The 21,783-nt window shown below is 35.7% G+C and overlaps 1 protein-coding gene across 2 annotated transcripts in view; it reads right to left on the bottom strand.

The window, feature by feature from the left end:
- SEM1 (SEM1 26S proteasome complex subunit) overlaps nucleotides 1-21,783 on the bottom strand; it is a 36,994-nt gene that overhangs the window by 12,452 nt on the left and 2,759 nt on the right. Inside the window, exons 2-3 of one of the 2 annotated variants that reach the window (XM_010356274.2) lie at nucleotides 8,844-8,937; nucleotides 2,321-2,530 (exon numbers count right to left, since the gene is read on the bottom strand). In XM_010356274.2, the coding sequence (XP_010354576.1) occupies nucleotides 2,488-2,530; nucleotides 8,844-8,937 (137 nt within the window). In that variant the 3' untranslated portion in view covers nucleotides 2,321-2,487. Of the gene's footprint in view, nucleotides 1-2,320; nucleotides 2,531-8,843; nucleotides 8,938-21,783 lie in introns of those variants that run through there. The other variant, XM_010356273.2, reaches the window with a different exon arrangement.

Below are 21,783 nucleotides of genomic sequence, written 5' to 3' on the forward strand. Positions count from 1 at the left end.
TTTAGTGGGAATAGAATGGACATGGCATCCCCTACAGCAATTCTATGCCAAGGCCTAATGAAAAATACTGACCATTATTACATCTACAATTTGATTTCAAACACAACTGAGTTTTGGAAAATAATTATGAAAAACTACAGGGGAAAAAAGGGAGTCATCGCTAACAGAAACATTTATGTCTGTATCAACAAAAACTTCTACCATGAAGCAAATTTGCAATAACCTTCATTTGTTCTGTGTATCTACTCAACTAAAATTTAAGGAGCATTTATGTGAGACTATATTAAGTGCTGTTGAAAGAGAAACCCTAAGTTGTGTAGAAGAGACCCTTCCATTGAAGACGGTTTTTTTGTTTTGTTTGGAACCACTTCCTGAGTGACTATGGGCAAATTATTCAGAATCTTGGTGCTTTTCTTCATATATGAAATGCACACCATAACGTTACCTATCTCAGGGTTGTTGTGAAGATTAACACATATAAATAGCTGACAACAATGTCTGGTACATATAAACATCAGTTATTAAGGGGAGGTAAGGCAACTTCCATATAAGTGGTAGCATGGCTCAATAATAAATAAATAAATAAATAAATAAATTAATTTGATTACTTGATTATCACATGCTAATCTTCAGCTCAACCCTGCAGGGATTCTTTCCATTTTATAGAACAGGAAAACAGTTAACAGGCTGTTCTGAAACTTAACACACAACTAATAAGTGGTCTAATTATGAGTCAAACCTTGAAGTAACATCAGAACTCATGCACTTTCCAAAATATCATGCAAGAAACCCAAAAGTCCAGAAACCTAGATTCTAGCTCTTTATATGCCTCCTATTAGCCACTGCAATCCTGGGCCCTTTTACTTCCTTACTGTGAGACTGTTTTCTGTTTGACAAAATGTTTACAATAAATAGGCCTCTCCTCCCTGCTTCACAGGGTGGGTCACTGTGAAGGTCAAATGAGAGAAATCTATAAATCGTAAAATTTCAAATAATAATTTTTTTTCATCTGCCTGACTAATCTCCTTTCCTACTTCGGATGTATTTTATCATCCTGATGCCAAATACCAATTTTCAGGTACCCAATCCTTAACAACAACTACCTAAATTTTGATATTTAATTAAGGACAAAACACTGGATAACTACAAATAACCCATTAAAGCCTCTGCTCAACTCCTCTGAGGTTTCGAAATTATACCTCAACAATTTAAAATCATCACATCAAGTGGACATCATTCAGGCCATCACTTAGTAGTGTCAGTAATCTGACATTGTTAGGGTGACCATATCCTGTAACCACAGACCAAAATACTGAGAAAATGCACATCAAAATACTTCCTAGCATGTTACAACATTAACATGGCTGCTTGTCCTTCATCATATTTATAAAAATACCACTCATCCATTCAAAACTTTTATACTTTCCAAAGTTCTTTGGTGTTCCTTATTCCATTTGATCATCTAGCAGTTCTGTTAGGCAGGCAAGGTAGGTTTATGCTTGTCTTATGTTCAAAATCATTTTGAAGTATAACTTGTATTCCAGGCCACCAACCCCTATTTTGGTGTCTGCACTGCAATGTTACATAAATTTTACATTTGAAATTACTCAACATTACAGATTGATTGTAGTTCTTAGTAACAACATTTACATTTGAAAATATTCCTAAAAAATATCCCGTACTTTTAAGTCATCACAAAGAATCCTTTACAAATCAAATTAAATCTCCCATTCACAAAAGCAGATGCGGCAACAGCTATCACGCTGTGAAAACTCAGTTGTACTAAATAAGCCTGCTATGTAGTACCTGAAAATATGCACTTGTTGATAAAGTATCTTCAGCCCACTTCCTCAATTTTAATAGAAGATACCATTCTTAGAACTGTGATTAAACTACTTTGGACTTTAAGTACCAATAATACGCTAATCACCATTAATAATATTATTAATGGCTCAGGAACCAAGTAAATTACAGCAATTTAAAATGATTAATATTTTTAAAACACAGGTTTTGAAAGGTCACCTTATAAATGTCAGCAAATGTTGCCTAAGCTATCAAAATACTGAAGAGATTAAGGTTCAACATGATGTAAAAGAAATTCCTTATAAAACAGAAGTAACAATTAATTGATGTTGTTTAAGAAAAGTACTGAATTGGGAATCACATGAAATCTACTCCAGATCATTTAACCTGAGCCTCACTCAGTTAACATTAAAAAAAAAAGTTTCATAATATGCAATTTTACCATCTATATATAATAAGGTTTTGGAAAAGCATGAGAAGAAAATTGATTAGGGGCAAAGATTAAGACTTCTGAACCAAACAAGATTATATCAAAACATTTATTCTTTGTGTTACAAACACACAAATAAATCCAAGCAGATAATGAAATAAACACATTTTTTTAGTGTCCCATCCTGGGTTCTCTATCCTAGAACTAATATTAAGCAGGTCAGGTTTAGGGTACTTCAACACTTCTTCTGGATGCTATGAAGTCTCCATCTTATAACCATGTTTCTCTAGTTCAGCTCTACGATAAAACAGAAAGAACATCATCAGGCATTCTTTAATAACATTCCTTCAGAAATAATACAGTAAATAAACAAATAAACGAGCTATGCCTGAGACATCAGTTTACAATACCACTGAATAGTTTTATCTTTGTCTCTGAAGAAAAAACTACGTAAGAAAATTGGATATGAGTCAATATAATACTTAAAATTTTGCTTTTTCCATTAGTTAACTTATATTTTATCTTCCTTAATTGTCTTATAACTCTATTTGTAGAAGAAATGTGAAGGAGTTACTGCTATCCTTCAAATACTTTCCAAATGCCATATGAATGTTCTGTTCCTAATATATATTTAAACATAAGTTTTGAAACTAATTAACCTCAGAGAAAGTATACATCACTATCAAACCGGATTTTATAATGATCATTACAGGTATTATTGTATTACTGTTGTAATATGCAGAAAGAATAAACAGATTGCTTTCCATATTGACATATATCTATTGCTCTAACCAAAATATATACATATATATTAGTAATCAAATTTAAAAGTGTGTGAAAATTTTCTGCATTAACCATATATGTAAAATAAATACAAAAAATAAGTCATGGAATATTAAACAAGACTTTACTTTCCTGATTTTAAGTATGAATGAAAATCCCAAAAGTTTATACTAGCATGAACATACAAACATAAAGATACTTTTTTTAAAATTTCAAATAATTTGTCCAATCTAAAGATTAGTCATATATTGAGAATGTCATCTGCAATTGTTGATCTGCCTTAAATATTTGTACAAAAAAGTTTAGCTATGTCATCAACTTCAAACTATTTAAACTACCATTCCAAATATCACCACAACTTATTTGCCTCAATTCAGATAAAAGTTTATGACAAAATTATTAGATGGCTAATCCATGATAAAACACTGAGTAAATTTAAAGTATGATTAATATGCTTTACATCATTACATCCAACAAGACAGACATTTGTTCTCAAGTAAATTTGGCTTAGACACCACCACACTATTCCAATGCAAACACACGACAGGAATAATGTATAGTATTTAGTATTCATTTCTCAAAACTCCTTTGCTTTCCTAAAATTTTTAGTTATTTAGAATACAAACAGTGAACTAATTTCCATAAATTATATCAAAGCCATAGACTGCTCAAATGAATCATCCTTGTCTTCTGCTAGGGTATAGTACGGGCTGGTGGTATACACACTGGATTAGGAGTCAAGAGCTCAGTGCAAGTCTCTGACTCTGGCCCTTCCTTTGCTAACAAATTGCTTCCTTTGGGCCCTTCCTCCACCCCTCAGGAAACTGGAGATTATAGTATCAAGGCCACAGATTGTTCAAATGAATCATCCTTGTCTTCTGCTAGGGTATAGTACGGGCTGGTGGTATACACACTGGATTAGGAGTCAAGAGCTCAGTGCAAGTCTCTGACTCTGGCCCTTCCTTTGCTAACAAATTGCTTCCTTTGGGCCCTTCCTCCACCCCTCAGGAAACTGGAGATTATAGTATCTGTCCTTCATTTATAACAACTTATCTCCATTGTTTTGAGAGCTAAACGAGAGAAAGTTATACAAATGTAATGTAGTATACATTAAAATAACAATCAAGGCTGAAAGGAAAAGCTAAAAGATTCTATTTCTGATGATCACAGAAAATTCAAATGTTTCATACAAAAACTCTTGTTGCCAGTCTTTGGGGAATGTGGTAACTGTCTTTGAATTTTATCTCATGCTAAAATTTTACACTTTACTCTGTAGAATATTCACTTTAACAGCAGCAAGAAAAACAAACAAATGAACAAAAAAACCCCAAAGTTCAACCTACAATTTAAGTAACAAGTATACCAAATCTGTCCTTCAGGTTTGTGTCTATTGGCCTTCCTAATGGGAGGTGGCTGGTCACCAAGTGGCTGTATAAATTGTTTACGAACACAAACGAGATGATGAAATGCTTCTCTATCAGCTAAATTCTTAGAGAAGATGAAAGATTCTTTGCTAGAATTTAAAAAACCAAAGAAAAAAATTGAGGCCACCAAGTACAAAACAAAAACACTAGTAATCGTGAGGCTGCTGAATGGAAAAATCAACAAAGACAAAAACAGAAAACCCCAGCACAACTGTAATATCATACAACACACACAGTGAACATACACCATCTGAAACAAAAACAGCAGCAGTCTTTGTGCAAGAAAATAAGAAAAAAGACTAATGGCCACTAGTAGGTTTGAAAAGTCCTCTTACTATTCAAGAAACTACTCAGCTTTATGACAATGGCTATATCAGATTTGGTAAATCAGGAACTATACTGGCTTTTTTTTTTTTTTTTTTTGAGACAGAGTCTCGCTCTGTCACCCAGTCTGGAGTGCAGTGGCGCAATCTCAGCTCACTGCAAGCTCCGCCTCTGAGGTTCACACCATTCTCCTGCCTCAGCCTCCCGAGTAGCTGGGACTACAGGCGCCCACCACCATGCCCAGCTAATTTTTTTGTATTTTTAGTAGAGATGGGATTTCACCCTGTTGGCCAGGATGGTCTCAATCTCCTGACCTTGTGATCCACCTGCCTTGGCCTCCCAAAGTGCTGGGATTACATGCGTGAGCCACCGCGCCCGGCCTATACTGGCTTCTTAAAGAGTTTTTATGTAAGACATGAAATAGGGTTGAGAAAATCATACTACTACCTATTTCTCCTAATATATAAAGAAACAAATGATATCAAAAGCCGCAAAAACAGAATGACTTCGAGTTACCTGGAAGCACAAACTGGCCTTACTCTTTCTACTTCTATCTGTTAAAGGTAATTACACGGAAAGAGAAAGCAGAATGTGGAAAGTGGGTGGCCTGCTACATGGATAGTTTTTATTTAACACACACCATAGTCTAAGCACTTTACACATATTAAATCACTTAAATCTTATAATAACTCTAGCAGTAAAGCACTAATTATCATATGAATTTTATGTGTGAGAAAAGTAGGTCACACAAAGGCTAAGTGACTTGCCCAAGGTTCATATGGCTAAAGAGGAGGCAGATCTTGGGTTGGAACCCTGGCAGTCTGATTCACACTCGAGTCTGAGATGCCTCTCCACTGTTAAATAGGATTAGGACGAAATAACATCAGAAAACAGTAAACCCCATTCGTTACCATGGCTTATTGATACTATGTTAGGGGTTTCCATGTACTTTACAGAAAAGATTAGGAAGAATAACTTTGTGTGAGTTTTTTAATCAAGATAAATTTTTTAAAGCAAGGATTGTCGGAGGCTGTGTTATTCAATATGGCATACGTGGCTATTTTAATTAAATAAAACAAAAAATTCAGTCCCTTAGCTGCACTAGCCATATTTCATGTGCTCAATAGCCAAATGTAACTGGACTGCTTGTATACAGCAGCTTCTCGAACATTTCCATCACTAAAGTAAGTTCTATTTGACACCACTGGCAATGGAGCAACAATCTTAGTGAGGAAAAAACTCATGACTCAAATGGGGAAATAAAAGGAAAAATCTTATTCACTAATGGAGACATCAAGATTTATATACCTCAGGCAAAAAACCACCACCAAAAACAACAAAAATAGATTGATATACCTACAGAAATCCACAAACCTAAAAGCAGAAACACAACAGAGTACATAACAGCACTGTGGGGGTGTATTATAAAAACAGTAAGCCACAAAAATATAATGTTCTATTTCAAAACCAAGAAAAAGGCAACATGTAATGATGTGAAATCTAATTATCAATACATTTACTACCGAAAGTTTCTTGGTAAAAATTACAGTATTCAATAATGTATCAATTAGTTTTAAGAGGAAAGTACTAATGAAAGACACAAAAGAAACAAAACTTCAAAGGAATTTGACTATTTTGAATGTCAAAGGAAGAAAACTTATTTAGCCTCAACTTAAAAATGTCAAAAACATACCAGGAAAAAAACTCTGACATGTGATTAAGAACACAGAGTAGGGATCAATAGCATTTGGAAGACCTGAAAATAGTCTAACAGCATAACGATGCTAAGGAGGAACAAAAGGGAATGCATATTTTTCAAAAGCTAGTAGGGTGTTCTCTAACATGGCTCATTTTTTGAAGGAAATAAAGACAAATGTAAAAAGAAAGTGCATGAGCTTGTACACATAGAATTAATCTGATCCTCAAAATAAACTGAAATCTGTAAAAAGAAGAGAAGGGGCTTTTAAGAGCCATATATTGATCATAAAGAATGAAACAGAGCAGGTCCAATGCCTGGAACAGATGATGTAACATTAACAGATTTTTTTTAAAAGGCAGGATTATTGTTCAACAGCTATCATTTTTATCTTGTCCACAAAACTATAAAAGGAAAAACAACATTATTAAGACAAAATTGAAAACTTATTAAGACAGGTAAGATAACTGCATTAAAGCAGTTTAAAATCTCAAGGCTCTGGATAATTACATCTCAGGGTACTGGAAGAACCAAAAGATGTCAAAAATCAGTCAGCAATATTTGAGAAACGGAAATGAAAAATTGTAGAAGTATCAGTATAACAGTGAAAGGTAAATTGTACTATTTCTAAAAAGGAGAATAAAGTAAACGGGTAAAATTATTATCAGTCTCCAGCAAAATTCTTAATGTCTTTAAAATATAGAGCCAATAAAAACAATGCAGTGTAGGAGCTGGTGCTACTGCATCACTATTAGAAATCAAAGTTTAAAAATGTATTATAAACTATTTCACTTTGTGTTTGTACAAGCTTATTAGACTAGTAAATGAGAAGACTGGAATACATACATCTTCTATATCTTTACTTGAGCAAAGTATATGACAGTCTATTTATTCTTATAGCCAAGACAGATAAATACAGGCTGAATCAAAATAAAATTAGGAGGGAAAAAAGTCTCTTCAACAAATGGTGCTGGAAGGACTAGACATCTATATGCAGAAAAATGAGCTGAAGCCCTATTTCATAACATATACAAAAATTAATCCAAAGCAAAGACTGCCATGTAAGAGCAAAAACTATTAAAACTCTTAGAAGAAAACAGAGATAAATCTTCACTACCCTGAATTTGCCAATGAATTATTAAACATGACACCAAAAGCACAAATAACAAAAGAAAAAATAGATTAAAATATGGCTATAATTTAAAACAAAAAAAGAAAAATAAGTTTTGGCAAGGATGTGGAGAGACTGAAACCTTCGCACCCTGCTAGTACGAATGCTAGTAAGGACATAAATTGTTCAACTGCTGTAGAAAACAGTTTGGCAGTTCCTCAAAAAGTTAAATATAGAACTAACAAATGACCCAACAATTCCACTTCTGTTTATATATATATAATTTTTTTTCAAAAGAACTGAAAACAGGTACTCAAATATATGTACATGTATGTTCATAGCAGCATATTCACAATAGCTAAAAGGTGGAAACAGTCTGAATGTCCATCAACTGATGAATACATATATAACGTGGCAAATCCATACAGTAGTATATATTGGAATACAATATACAATATGGAACATGTACATGGAATATTATTCAGTCATAAAAAGGAATGAAGTACTGATGCATGGTACAACACGAATGAACCTTGAAAACATTATGCAAAGTGAAAAAAGATACCCACGCAAGGTCACAATATTATATGATTTCATTTATATGAAGCATCCAGAATAGGCCAATCCTTACAGATAGAAAGCAGATCAGCAGCAGCCAGGGATTAAGGGAAGAAAGAGTGTGAAATGATTGCTTAGTAAGTACTGTTTCCTTTTGGGATGCTGAAAATACTGGAACTAAATAGAGATGATGGTTGCACAATATTGAGGATGTACTAGAAGCCACTGAACTGTACACTTTTAAATGCTTAATTTTATGTTATATGAATTTTACCTCAATAAATAAACGAAGTCAAGTAGATTTATACATGAATATGACACAGTACATTCTCACAACCCCAAGCTCCATTCCAGTTTGAGAATCACCAGTCTATTAGGTCCCAGCACTCTATGATTCTAATTTCTGCTGAGTTATTTGATATTGGTAGAAAATTAACATTGACAGAATTAAATTCCCAAGGATAAGAAATGGCAAATATGCTTCTATTTTACACCTTTATAAAAAGACCAGAAAGAATAAAATTCGTAGGCAATTACTCAAAGTGTTCATGTTTGGAATCACAGGAGATGAAGACAATATGTCTTACTTTACACAGTTCAAAAACCTATTTCAAAGATTAAGTAGCTTTTAAGAGGTTAATTATCTATGTAAATTACATATTCCATGCTTATAATTAATACTGAACTACAATAAAAATCTGGCTTAAAACTTACCGTAACTGATTAGAGAAATCATCCTCTACATTGTCATCATCCCAATTATCCTCCCAGACATGTGCATCTTCATCTTCATCTAAGCCAGCCCAGTCTAAAAATAGAAACAGATGCTGTCTAAATATTTCTCATACATTATTTCCACAACTACAAAAACTCTGAAAAGTTTGCTACTGAACACTCACAATTCAAAAACAGCTAAAACTGTATCTATGGAAAATGGTGTCTTCCTTAAATCTGAGTTTATGCTGTCTAGTTCTCTCAATTATTCAGTTTGCAGATAATCTGAAATAGAAGTTAATACAAAAAAATCCTACCTGCCATGAAAACTTACAATTTCAGGAGGATATTTACTTTACTGATTTTTCTTTGTACTCATTTTTAGAAGGTCTACTTCACAATCTTTCAAAACACAACACAAAACAACCCTAAAGCAAGTTGAGTGGCAGGAAGATACCAGAGTGAAATTCAAAACTGCAAAACACAAGGATAACTTATATACAAATATTTAAAAGTAGACCAAACTGTAAGCCACCACTAGTATCTGCCTAATATAACTGATACAAATTTATATTTTTAAAGGAAGAATAAACATAAATATGCATAAAGAAGAATATTGTAGTTTTTAGTTTTCTAGATTTTCTTCCTCCCTTTGGTAGTGGTAGAGAGGAGGTTGAGACTGAGATTTCAGCTTTTGTTTAGAATGGTGAGAAACTATATATGTATTACCACTATTCTCTAACCTCAAATCTCAAGCTCTAAATATGCTATGCGGGTTGAGCCTGGAAATAGAAATTATCTATTTTATAGTTATTTTAAGGAGTCTTTATAAAAGATATCCAATGGAGTTTTATGTTACAAAAAAAAATTTAAATAAAGACTAGATACTACATTCTTAAGTAAAGGAGGTGACATAACTCAAAATCACAACAGCACTGTTTCAAGGTTCTAAGACAACAAGCAGATTTTTCTACTCAGCTTGAACCACTTCCAACTAACCAGCTTCCTAAACTGTTAAGTAGGTTGCTTCCATCTGCACTGGTCCCTAAAAAGGAAATAATCATGTGTCAAAAGATTCAAGCCAGAAATATAAAATAATATTTGACACTTTTCTGCTAACCTTGTAAGTCTTTGAAAAATACTGTAGAGTCTTATCTTTTAAAGCAACTATCTTTTAAGAAACAAATTTTTTTCATCTAATTATGATTTGATTCAAAATGTTAATTTCAACAGCTATTAAGTGATGTCTTCAAGTTGACTGTACTTCTTTTGACTTATAAAGGGGAAAAAATATTTAAGAATGGTACAATTTTTTTTTTTTTTTGCAGACAGAGTCTCGCACTATCGCCCAGGCTGGAGTGCAGTGGCCCGATCTTGGTTCACTGCAAGCACCACCTCCTGGGTTCATGCCATTCTCCTGCCTCAGCCTCCCGAGTAGCTGGGACTACAGGTGTCCGCCACCACACCTGGCTAATTTTTTTATATTTTTAGTAGAGATGGGGTTTCACCACGTTAGCCAGGATGGTCTCGTTCTCCTGACCTCGTGATCTGCCCGCCTCGGCCTCCCAAAGTGCTGGGATTACAGGCGTGAGCCACCGCGCCCAGCCAATTTTTTTAGTTTATAAAGTTAAACTCTGATGATCATTTACAACAAACATAAAGCATCTCTCCCTCCTCTAATAACCATCTCATGCTATTTTAATGGCAGGGAAAGGAAAGGAAAAAGTAGAGATAAAGTCCCAGGAAAAAGGAACTGGCTCATGAAGAGGGGGAAAAAGAATACTGTGAGCAACATTTTAGGTAGAACATATAAAAAAGATTCATAACAATAGCTCTATATTTCTTTGATATTACTATACAGTACTTCATAGTTATGACACTACTGAGTGAACAAGGATGAAAGAGGTGGCCAAATTCTTCGTTAATTATCTGATAAATCTAGATAAACTCTGTAGCCTTAATACCGTTATCCTAAGCAGTAAGAAGCACTGATGTCTATGTACAATTATCATAGATGAGGAATCTGAGAAATAGCCTCTTTTCTATTACAACTTATTAAGCAGTTAAAATTAATATAAGCACTATTAAGAAAAACAGTGCTAACACTGACAAACCAGAATCTATAATCTATTTTAGATAGATATTTTAAAGAGTTTATTAACCTGGATTATGTACTTAACTATATTACACAAAAAGCTTACGTGATAGAAGGTACAATGCCCCAAAATAGTATTTCCAACACTTACAAATTCTCTACAGTATACATATATGTTACAATATATGTAAGTTACAATACATACAAACTCTACTCAATGTATAACATGAAAAAGCTGTAATTATTGTAATCTCTGGGTTTAGCTGACATTTTCTTGGATCTCTGAATTGTGCTTTAATTTTCAACTCTAACACTACACTGACAATCAAGCAATTGTAATCACTCAGTTTTAAAGGGTTAACTCCAGAAATAATTTTTAAAAGGACAAAATATAACCACACAATGACATACCCATGATACCTGATATGATACCTCATGTCTAATGCCATCCTTCAATATGCGGATGGCCTTATAAAGCATACACTTTACCTTAAACACTAAATGCATTGCCAGAATTGTGATTAATTATGTAAATAACCACAGCTGTATTTACTTCAATGTGTATGCCTCCAGATGTGTATTGGTTAAAAAAAAAAAAAAATCTACATTTTAAAAAGTCCAGAATTGGAAATAACCAGTAACAGATGCCTAATACGTAAGTTTCTAGCAATTCTTATTTTAGACGTTGTCCCAAATTGGGCTTTCTTCACTTTGGCTAGTTGAGAATTACATCTGTGACTAGCTTTAAATTTAAAAAATCTGAGCTATCCAAGATCTCACACACACTTCACCTAAGTATCACCTTGACATTTAAGTACAAAAAGAATTTTCTCTCAACTTAGAAAATTCTTTTAATACTTACTTTCCCCTACTCTGCAACATACATTTCAAAATTTCTGAAAGGCATGAAATACAGCATTTTTGAGAAAAGTAAAAAGGAAATTCCACTCATACTAAATAGGGTTGCAAATGTTCTATTCTACACCAATTTCAAGAGCATCAAATTCTTATTCCATAACAATAAAGGTATTCTGAATACAAACAACCTAATCTCCAACCAAGATTCTTCAAATACAAAACATGCAAGTATATACAGAACATTACATGAAAAGAAAAATACTAAATTGAACGTTCACCATCATAGGTGTGTGTAAAAGAACAGCAATACTTACAAACAGCATCATTATCCTCATGAGTATGATAATGAAGCCACACCATATCTAGTGATTCTGAGATAAATTTACAAGTGCTGCTGCTGAGGGAGTATGAAACAAATTATTTTTTTTCAAAATTTCACTTCTGTAGGTTATCATAATGCAAACACTCGTATACCCCACAGATCTAATGTCTAGTCAGTGACTGAGAAATCAATACCTAGCACTGTACCACTTTACTACTATATTTTCTCTAACAAGGACCAAAAATGTTAGTGAAGAACTTCAAACAAAAAGCAAGTCATAAACAATGTTTTTATCACCAGGCTGTTGGTGAGCTTTCAGTTATTTGTGGCAAAGAGTCTGAAACAAAGGATCAAAATAACTTCATAATCATTCATAACTATTCTTACATTTTTTAAAAAGGAAATCCAAACCCAATTATTTTCATCAAGAATTAAAAAAGATGTAAGTCTGACAAAATGGTTCCACTTTGTTGGTTCTCTTTGTTGATTTATGATTTTTTTTTTATACTTTAAGTTCTGGGATATATGTGCAGAACGTGCAGGTTTGTTACATAGGTATACATGTGCCACAGTGGTTTGCTGCACCTATCAACCCATCATCTAGGTTTTAAGTCCCACATGGATTAGGTACTTCTCCTAATGCCATCCCTCCCCTTGACCCCCATCCCCTGACAGGCCCAAGTGTGTGATGTTCCCCTCCCTGTGTCCATGTGTTCTCATTGTTCAGCTTCCACTTATGAGTGAGAACATGTGGTGTTTGGTTTTCTGTTCCTGTGTTAGTTTGCTGAGAATGACAGTTTCCAGCTTCATCCATGTCCCTGCAAAGGACATGAACTCATCCTTTTTTATGGCTACATAGTATTCCACAGTGTATACATGCCACATTTTCTTTAACCAGTCTATCATTGATGGCCATTTGGGTTGGTTCCAAGTCTTTGTTATTGTGAATAGTGCTTCAATAAACACACATGTGTATGTGTCTTTATAGTAGAATGATTTATAATCCTTTGGGTATAACCCAGTAATGGGATTGCTGGGTCAAATGGTTATTTCTAGTTCTAGACCCTTGAGGAATCACCACACTGTCTTCCACAATGGTTGAACTAATTTACACTCCCACCAACAGTGTAAAAGCGTTCCTATTTCTCCACATCCTCTCCAGCGTAAATTTTTAAAAATTTATTTGTTTTTTCTTTGGCTTCTTGAACCTGGTAGATTTGTGGTTTTATTTTTAATTCCATAAAATTCACAAAAGCCATTACTCTCATCTTTTCCAAGCCCTCATGCCCTAGATTCACCTCATCTCAGTACCCTCATTCTGATCTACCCTTGACATTACTGAGTCAAGGGCATCCAATCTCAACTCTACCATACATATTCTTAGACACGCACGGGCAAAATTACAACCCCAGATTTCTACTTATTCTCAACACCCCATATCAAACGAGTTGCTAATGCTTCATCACTTCTACCTCCCTTACTACTGTGGCATCATTCTCTTCACTTCATTTCTAAGAATAATTTATCTCGCCCTTAGTCCTCACCTGAGTTATTTCAACAATTTGCTAATTAACCTCCCTGACTCTAGTCTTTCTATCTTTTCAAATTAATTCTGCTGGGTTAATGTTTCAGCATATTGTCTACAGGAAACTTACACGTATCACTGTCATAAGCAAAACAAACAAATGAAACATTTTAAAAACCACTTCGCATCTAGCTAAGGATTTTAAGTCCAAACTGGTCAGAGGCTTAAAGCTTTCCATGCTTAGGCCACAAACTACCTGCATTTGCAACTACTATTTCACAAGCAAATACAATATACACACACATTTATTTTTTACTTCAAAGCACCTACACCCTTTCCCTTCTTTTGAAAACCCCTGGTCAGCTGCAGTGGCTCAGGCCTGTAATCCCAGCACTTTGGGAGGCCGAGGCGGGCAGATCACCTGAGGTCAGTAGTTCAAGATCAGCCTGGGCAACACGGTGAAACCCATCTCTACTAAAAATACAAAATTAGCCACGCATGGTGACACATGCCTGTAATCCCAGCTACTCAGGCTGAGGCAGGAGAATCGCTTGAACCTGGGAGGCAGAGGATGCGGTGAGCCGAGATCGCGCCATTGCACTCCAGCCTGGGCAACAAGAGTAAAACAAAAACAGAAACAAACAAAAAAAACCCTTTCCTATTTGAAAGCCCCATTCAAAGGCTGCTACCTCACACCATACGTAACTGGAAGTAATCTGTTTCTTTTGAACTACTACTGCACTTTACTACCAGTTGAAAGAAACCAAATTACATCTTACCCAGAAGCCCAACAGGTAAGAGAAACAAAGGCAGTGTTGCTCTGGTTTAATTGGGGGTCGGGAGAAAAGGGCTTGGAGTCCCACCCCAGGATAAGCCCCTCCAAAATACTAAAGCACTCTAGCTTGGTGTTAAAACCACTGCTCCTTCTCTCTCTTGACAACTACTACTTACTAAGTTCAAAGACAAATATCTATAGAAGTCAAATTTGCCTCAGGACAGCCTCTAATTAACTGTGACCTTGGGTAAATTAAATTTTGCTGATCCCTAGGTATAAAACTTATACCTCAAAGAGCTATGAAGACTCAATGACACTGTGTATGTAAAGCACTCAGTACTGATAAATGGCAGCTAATATCATTCTCTCCGTACTTTTCACTACCAGATTTATAGGAAACACTCAACAAATACATGTCAAATGAATAAATCCTTTATTACATGGTAATTATGGAAAGGCAACTTGTGGGATGAGGGAGGTGAGTAGAGAAATATGTCCTAGAATATAAAGAAAACAATTTCCACCAAACACTACATGTACAACAGAGTACACAACCAGACAAAGGATTAAGGATATTTGGTAAATTTTAAATACTTATGAAAAAGAGTACAGTTGTCCCTCGGTATACTCGGGGTACTTGTTCCAGGGCAGCCCAAGTATACTCAAATCTATGCATACTCAGGTAACATGGTCAGCCAAGTGGTAGTCAGCCCTCTGTACATGTGGGTTTCATTTCCCGCAAATATCTTATTTCCTTTTCCCATTTAGTTGAAAAAAATCTTTGTATAAATGGACCCTCACACTTCAAACCATGTTGTTAAAGGATCAACTGTACACAGTTTTTGAAACTTTTATCTTCTTCTCAATGTTTTCACAGTTCATCACATCTTTCAATGAGTAATGTTTAACAACCAAGTAGTAACATTAAACACTACTTAAACCACAATTGCTTACTGCTTGCTCATTCCATAGAACCAATGAAATAGCTAACCAAACAGTTTTTCAAAGAGTTTTTCAGTGTTTAATTTCCTGGTTCACACCTCTCACTATCCCTTCCCAAGCACCAGCATCTTGATTTGGGGGTTTTTCATTCCAATCTGTGTGTACCCCTAAATAATGTACGTTACTATTTCATGTGTCTTTCTATGAATAACCACATTATTGTTTAAGTACTTGTGGAAAAACATTTAATGGTAATTTTTTTTAATTTACAAGTTTCTAGTACTGCAAAATAAGTCAATCACCAAATAACTCACAAATTTAACAATCCTGATTTTGAATATATTCAAAATTACTAAATACATGTCAGACATAGCTCAAATTCTAAATAAATATTAAACATCATCCAAAATCCAAACTCCTAAGTACATTAGAGGGGAGAGAAGAAAGGAGACTAATGTTTACTGAATACCAACTTTGTGCCAGACTCTGTTTACATATGCATCATTATTCTGGACTAAATCTTTGTACCCTTGCCCCTCCATCCCCCCCCAAAAAATTATTATGTTGAAGCCCTCATCCTCAATATGACGGTATTCGGGAGGTAATCAGGACTGAATGAGGTCTTGAGGGTGGGACTCCCATGATGGGATTAATGCCTTAAGAGATACCAGAGAGCATGCACTCTTTCACTCCACCACAAGAGAACACGGCACAAAGGCAGCCTTGTGCAAAGCAAGAAGAGTGGCCTCACCAAGAACTATATCGACCTACACTTTAATCTTGGACTCCACAGCCTCCAGAATGGGTGAGAAAATAAATCTCTGATGTTTAAGCCACCCAGTCTATGATATTTTGTTATGGCAGCCCAGGCCAACCATTACAATAATGTAATCCTTTCATGACTCTAATAAATATTATTAGCCATATATTACAGATAATGAAAGTGAGTATTAAGATGGTAACAGCTCAGAGAAAAACATAACGGTTAATCTTACTTAAAAAAATCAATCCAAATCAAAATGATACAATATTACTTTTCATTCATGAGGTCAGTAATGACTAAAATGTTTACTATCTAGTGTAGCAAGCTTATGAGGGAAAAGGTGAACTGTAGATGGAAACAAATTGGCATAACCCTTCTCAAAGGCAATTTGAGAGTATCTGTCAAAATTTAAGACACGCCAGGTCTAAGATGAGGTGTCTAAGCCCAAGCAGAGCAAGGAGGGAATTCGTCGAGAGGGGTAGCATGGTGTGGTTGGTGTGTCAGAGCCTGGCCAGAACGAAGAAGTCACCCACACTAGAGGAGGGGAGGGTGGCCTGGCATAAAATGTGGAGCCCAAGTGGGGCGAGAAGGGCATCTGCTGGGAGCAGCAAAGATTGGTTAGGAAGGGGGATGAGCAAATAGACAATACATTGAAGATAATGGAAGCCAGGTTTCTCACTATTGAAGGGAATAACAGATGTAGAAAGGGAAAAAACTAGAATGAATCCAGTGGTGTTGAACTGCAACTGGAGACATCTGTGTGAACCCATGGTTTTATACATATACACACACACACACTCCTGTACATCCCTAGCTCCTTCCACTTAGAGGGTCTGGAAGCAGGAATATCCCAAACGCAATAAACATAAGCAGAGTGAAGACCTTGCCTTCTAAATACCATTCTCCACTAAAAAGAAACCACATTGGAGAAATGGCTGACTTCAGGTATAAAATCAGTTTGGAATACACTTTGTGCTAGAATGCTAGGAATTGCACAAAGAATAATGGAGACATGGCAAAAGGACACAGAAGACAGCTTGAAGGGGTTCTGCATGTTCAAATATGGGACAATCTGAGAATCAAAATAATAGTTACAAATTATAACCTACTGAGTCACAATCCACTAGTCCACACTGCTATATATTTTTTAAAAAGGAACAAGTTACAAGTTTGATGATCACTGGAATACTGTATTTACAAACTTTCAAAGTCCCTCCCCCAAAACTGCCTATTAGAAGGAAAAATTAGTAACCTAACAATGGAAAGTCCTAACAAGGACTCTATCACCACCTTAATAGAGTGATGGAAGTGAACATCCCCAGTAATGGAACAAATGAGAATAATGTCCCACCTAAAAAGATGTCATAAGAACAGAGCACCAGGACTATAATGTAGAACTTCTATCATGAGGAAATAGGCACAGCTGAGGAACATTCTACCAAATATCTGGCCTATAGTCTTCTAAAGTGTCAAAATCATGAAAGTTAAAGACAAATTGAGGAAACGTTCTAGACTAAGGAAGACTAGAGAGACAGGACAAGATAATGTAATCCATGACTCTACAGTAAGACATTATTGAGACAATGGGAGAAAGTTGAAAGGATCTGTGGATCAGATCATACAGGCTGAGTATCCCTTATTCAAAATGCTTCAGACCACAAGTGTTTCAAATTTTATATTTTTTTGCATTTTGAAATATTTGCATTATATATTTACAGTTGGGCATCCCAAATCCCCCAAACTGAAATTTCATTTTGGTACTCACAAAGTTTGAGATTCTGGAGGATTTCAGATTTGGGATGCTCAACCTATAGTAATGCATCAGTGTGTTAATTTCCTGATTTTGATAGTTGTCTTGTGACTATGTCCTTGTAGGAAACACACATTAAAATACTCAGGAGTGATGGTCATCAGGTTGGCAACTTATTCTCAAATGGTTTAGAGAAAAATGTTTGTACCGTACTTTCAACTATTCTGTAAGTTTGAGATTATTTCGAAATAAAAATTGTATTATAAAAAGAAATAAAAACGAGTCTGCCAATTCAATTTGGCAATTTCCTCTCTAGGAGTTTATCTTATAGATTAGCACACACACAAAAAGATGTAAACATATTCATTATCTGTAACAGAAAAAAAAAAAGCCAACACCCAAGCAACAAAAACCCTAAAGCTGTAAGGTTATTCACTGCAGCATATTCCTTTTTTTTTCAAAGGCCAGGTGTGGTGGTTCACCTGTAATCCCAGCACCTGGGAAGACTGCTGGGAAGATTGCTGAGGCCATGAGTTCAGTACCAGGCTGGGCACACAGTGAGACCACATCTCTAAAAAACAATTTGGAAAAAAAAAATTAGGTGAGGTGGCACATGCCTGTACTCCCAGCTACTAGGGAGGCTGAGACAGAGGATCACTCAATCCTAGGAGTTCAAGGCTGTAATACTCTGTGACACCACCACTGCACCCCAGCCTGGGTGACAGAGCACCAGAGCAAGACCATGTCTCTTTAAAAAAAAAAAAATACACACACACACACACACACACACACACACACATCATATATATAAAAGAACCAAAAAAAAACCCTAATATCTATCAAGAAGGGACTAGTTAGACTATCTAAGATGCACACAATGAGGGCAAAAGGTAGATTTTTATATTGATGCAAAAATGTACTAGAGATACATTAAATAATAAAAATCAAGTAGGAGGAAATAGTATATATAGTATGTCTTCTGTGTGTGTATTTAAAAGACATATACACACAAGTACAATTTATAAATACATTCTGGAAGGATACTAAAGAAAAGAACATTTAACATTGGCTATCACTGAGGCATAAATAACTTTTTGGAGAATGGTAGAGGGAAACTGTTTTTACTTTTTAATTTATACACTCATAAGTTTAAATTTTGGCCGGGCGCGGTGGCTCAAGCCTGTAATCCCAGCACTTTGGGAGGCCGAGACGGGCGGATCACGAGGTCAGAAGATCGAGACCATCCCGGATAACACGGTGAAACCCCGTCTCTACTAAAAAAAAAAAACTAGCCGGGCGAGGTGGCGGGCGCCTGTAGTCCCAGCTACTCGGGAGGCTGAGGCAGGAGAATGGCGTAGACCCGGGAGGCGGAGCTTGCAGTGAGCTGAGATCCGGCCACTGCACTCCAGCCTGGACGGCAGAGCGAGACTCCGTCTCAAAAAAAAAAAAAAAAATAAGTTTAAATTTTTACCATAAGCATTTACTTATACAATTATCCTATATAATATACTATGAAAATATTTTAAAGAGGAAGTTAAGTAACTAGCATGAGGTGACAAGCTGAAAGTTTATGAACGGTAGATTTGAATCTAGGCCTAATCCTAGATTCATCATGCTTATTCTATCCTGGGGTTCAAAAACTTTCTTCTTGCACACAATGATCAAAAATGGACATTCAACAGGTACTCTGTGAATCATTATACAGATTACGTATTTTTTCTTAAAAATTTTTTAGTAACGAGTTCTCCATTTCTTGCTACCACCATGTAACTAATTTAAATGTTTGATGGTCATGTCCACTATATTACATTTAATAATGCAAAAACAACAAAAGCCCTTTTTGGCACTAGGTAAATTGACTACTAGCATGGTGTGTGACACTATCAATACTGGTCACATCTATCTTCCACATTTAAGATTCTAAGGAATCCTCCTATTCAATGTTTAGTCCTGTTGGTATACGATGTTCACATAAATATTTCTCAATAGCATTTTTCACAGGGCAGTTCTTCCTCATGCAGGCATGAATATAAAATCCTTGACCTCTACCCACTAAATGCTGGCAGTTTTCCTATACTCTTACCTGTCAAGTCAATGTGACATCCAAAAACACTCCCTTGGTTAAGAACCACTGCAAGATGTCATACTTTTTCAGGCACAGGTGATAGTGCCTCATTTTTTCCAGAATGCTGGCAGCATTAGGGGATTACTAGTCTATTGTCTGCCTCAACAGACAGATTCCCATCATAACACTGTATTATCCAGAAATTTCTGAAGGGGCCAGAGGGCAGAGAGGTGGGTAGTATTCTGCTCCTGATTTCTTCAGACTATATAGCAATTTCACCTAATACAGAAAAAGTACAGAATACTTAGTATAATATCACTCTTGTAAATGCTATTGCTGCTGCAAGCAAACTCAATTTCATTCTAAATATTCTAAAACAGCTTCTCTCTCCAAAACAAAAAACAAAAAAACTTTCAATTCTGGCACAGGAAGAGAATAAAAGAATCTAAAGGAGCACTTGTTCTCTTCCCTCTTTTACTGGAATCCGCATCTAATTGTCAGAGAAACTAATAAAAATATTTTAAAATTCTTTCAGTAATTTGATATGAAAAAGTAGTCAAAGTTTTAAATAAATTATAGACTACTTCAGTTTTTGACTCTATTACCACCAAATCTTCTCTAGGCTTTTAAGTCGCCCTCTGGTCCTAAAATTCCAACCATTTCAAAGCTCCCCAAATCATATCAAAATCAATCACGCCCAGGACCTTGAATGTCTTCCTAATAAAGGTGGTTCTAAATCAGTTTTAGTCAAGAAGTTGGAGGCTGTATATTACAAAGATCCTAAACATGATTTTTTTAACAGCTCCTGCTTAATGACCAGTAGATTACACACCCACCAATTAGAAAAATTGTGAGGAACTGCCAATGTAACACCAATTCACAGGCTACAGAATGGGGGAAAAAAATAAAAGCAGCATTTGTACCTTCAGAGACTCCTTCCAGGTGTTGCACTTTACACTGAAGGGCTGTTGAGAAGAAACTATGCTGGACATGGTGGCTCATGCCTGTAATCCCAGCACTTTGGGAGGCAGAGGCGGGCAGATCACCTGAGGTCGGGAGTTCAAGACCGGCCTGACCAACATGGAGAAACTCCATCTCTACTAACAATACAAAATTAGCCGGGTGTGGTGGCACACGCCTGTAATCCCAGCTACTTGGGAGGCTGAGGCAGGAGAATTGCTTGAACCAGGGAGGGGAGGTTGCAGGGAGCCAAGATCACGCCACTGCACTTTAGCCTGGGTAATGAGAGTGAAACTCCATCTCAAACAACCAAAAAAACAAAAAATAGAGAGAGAAAGAAGAAACAATAAAAATTCCCTTTCCTTAAAATGATTAAATGGACATCCTACCAAACAAATTCTTATACAAGATGGATGCAGTAACGCCACTTCCAAAAGGAAGACCCACTCCCAAAAGAAAATCTATTAGTCGAACTATGAGTAATGACTTTCATGTGGCAACCTCTCGGAGCACTGAGACTCAACAAAGCCTTTGAAAGTACGATCTGTTATATACACTGCAGAGATGTTCACAGGCTGCCTTAACAACAGCAATTTTAATTTGTATCTGTTAGTGAATTTGTCAACAGCATACTTACAAGAAAAATAATTTTCCAAAGTACGGAAAGAACTTGAAAGTAAATTAGGGCATTAATAATTGAAGTGAAAACTCAGATACCAAAATATTGAAAATAGGTCACTTTTCAAAGTAATACTTTTCAAACTTTAATGTGCAAACATATCTCTTAGGAATCTTGGTAAAGCCCACACTTATTAAGTAGGTCTAGGTTTGAGGAACGATGAGATGCTGCAATTGTAACAGGCTCCCAGGCAATGCCAAGTCTGC

Source organism: Rhinopithecus roxellana, chromosome 6 (assembly GCF_007565055.1).
Source record: "Rhinopithecus roxellana isolate Shanxi Qingling chromosome 6, ASM756505v1, whole genome shotgun sequence".
In the NCBI taxonomy this organism is placed as follows: Eukaryota; Metazoa; Chordata; class Mammalia; order Primates; family Cercopithecidae; genus Rhinopithecus; species Rhinopithecus roxellana.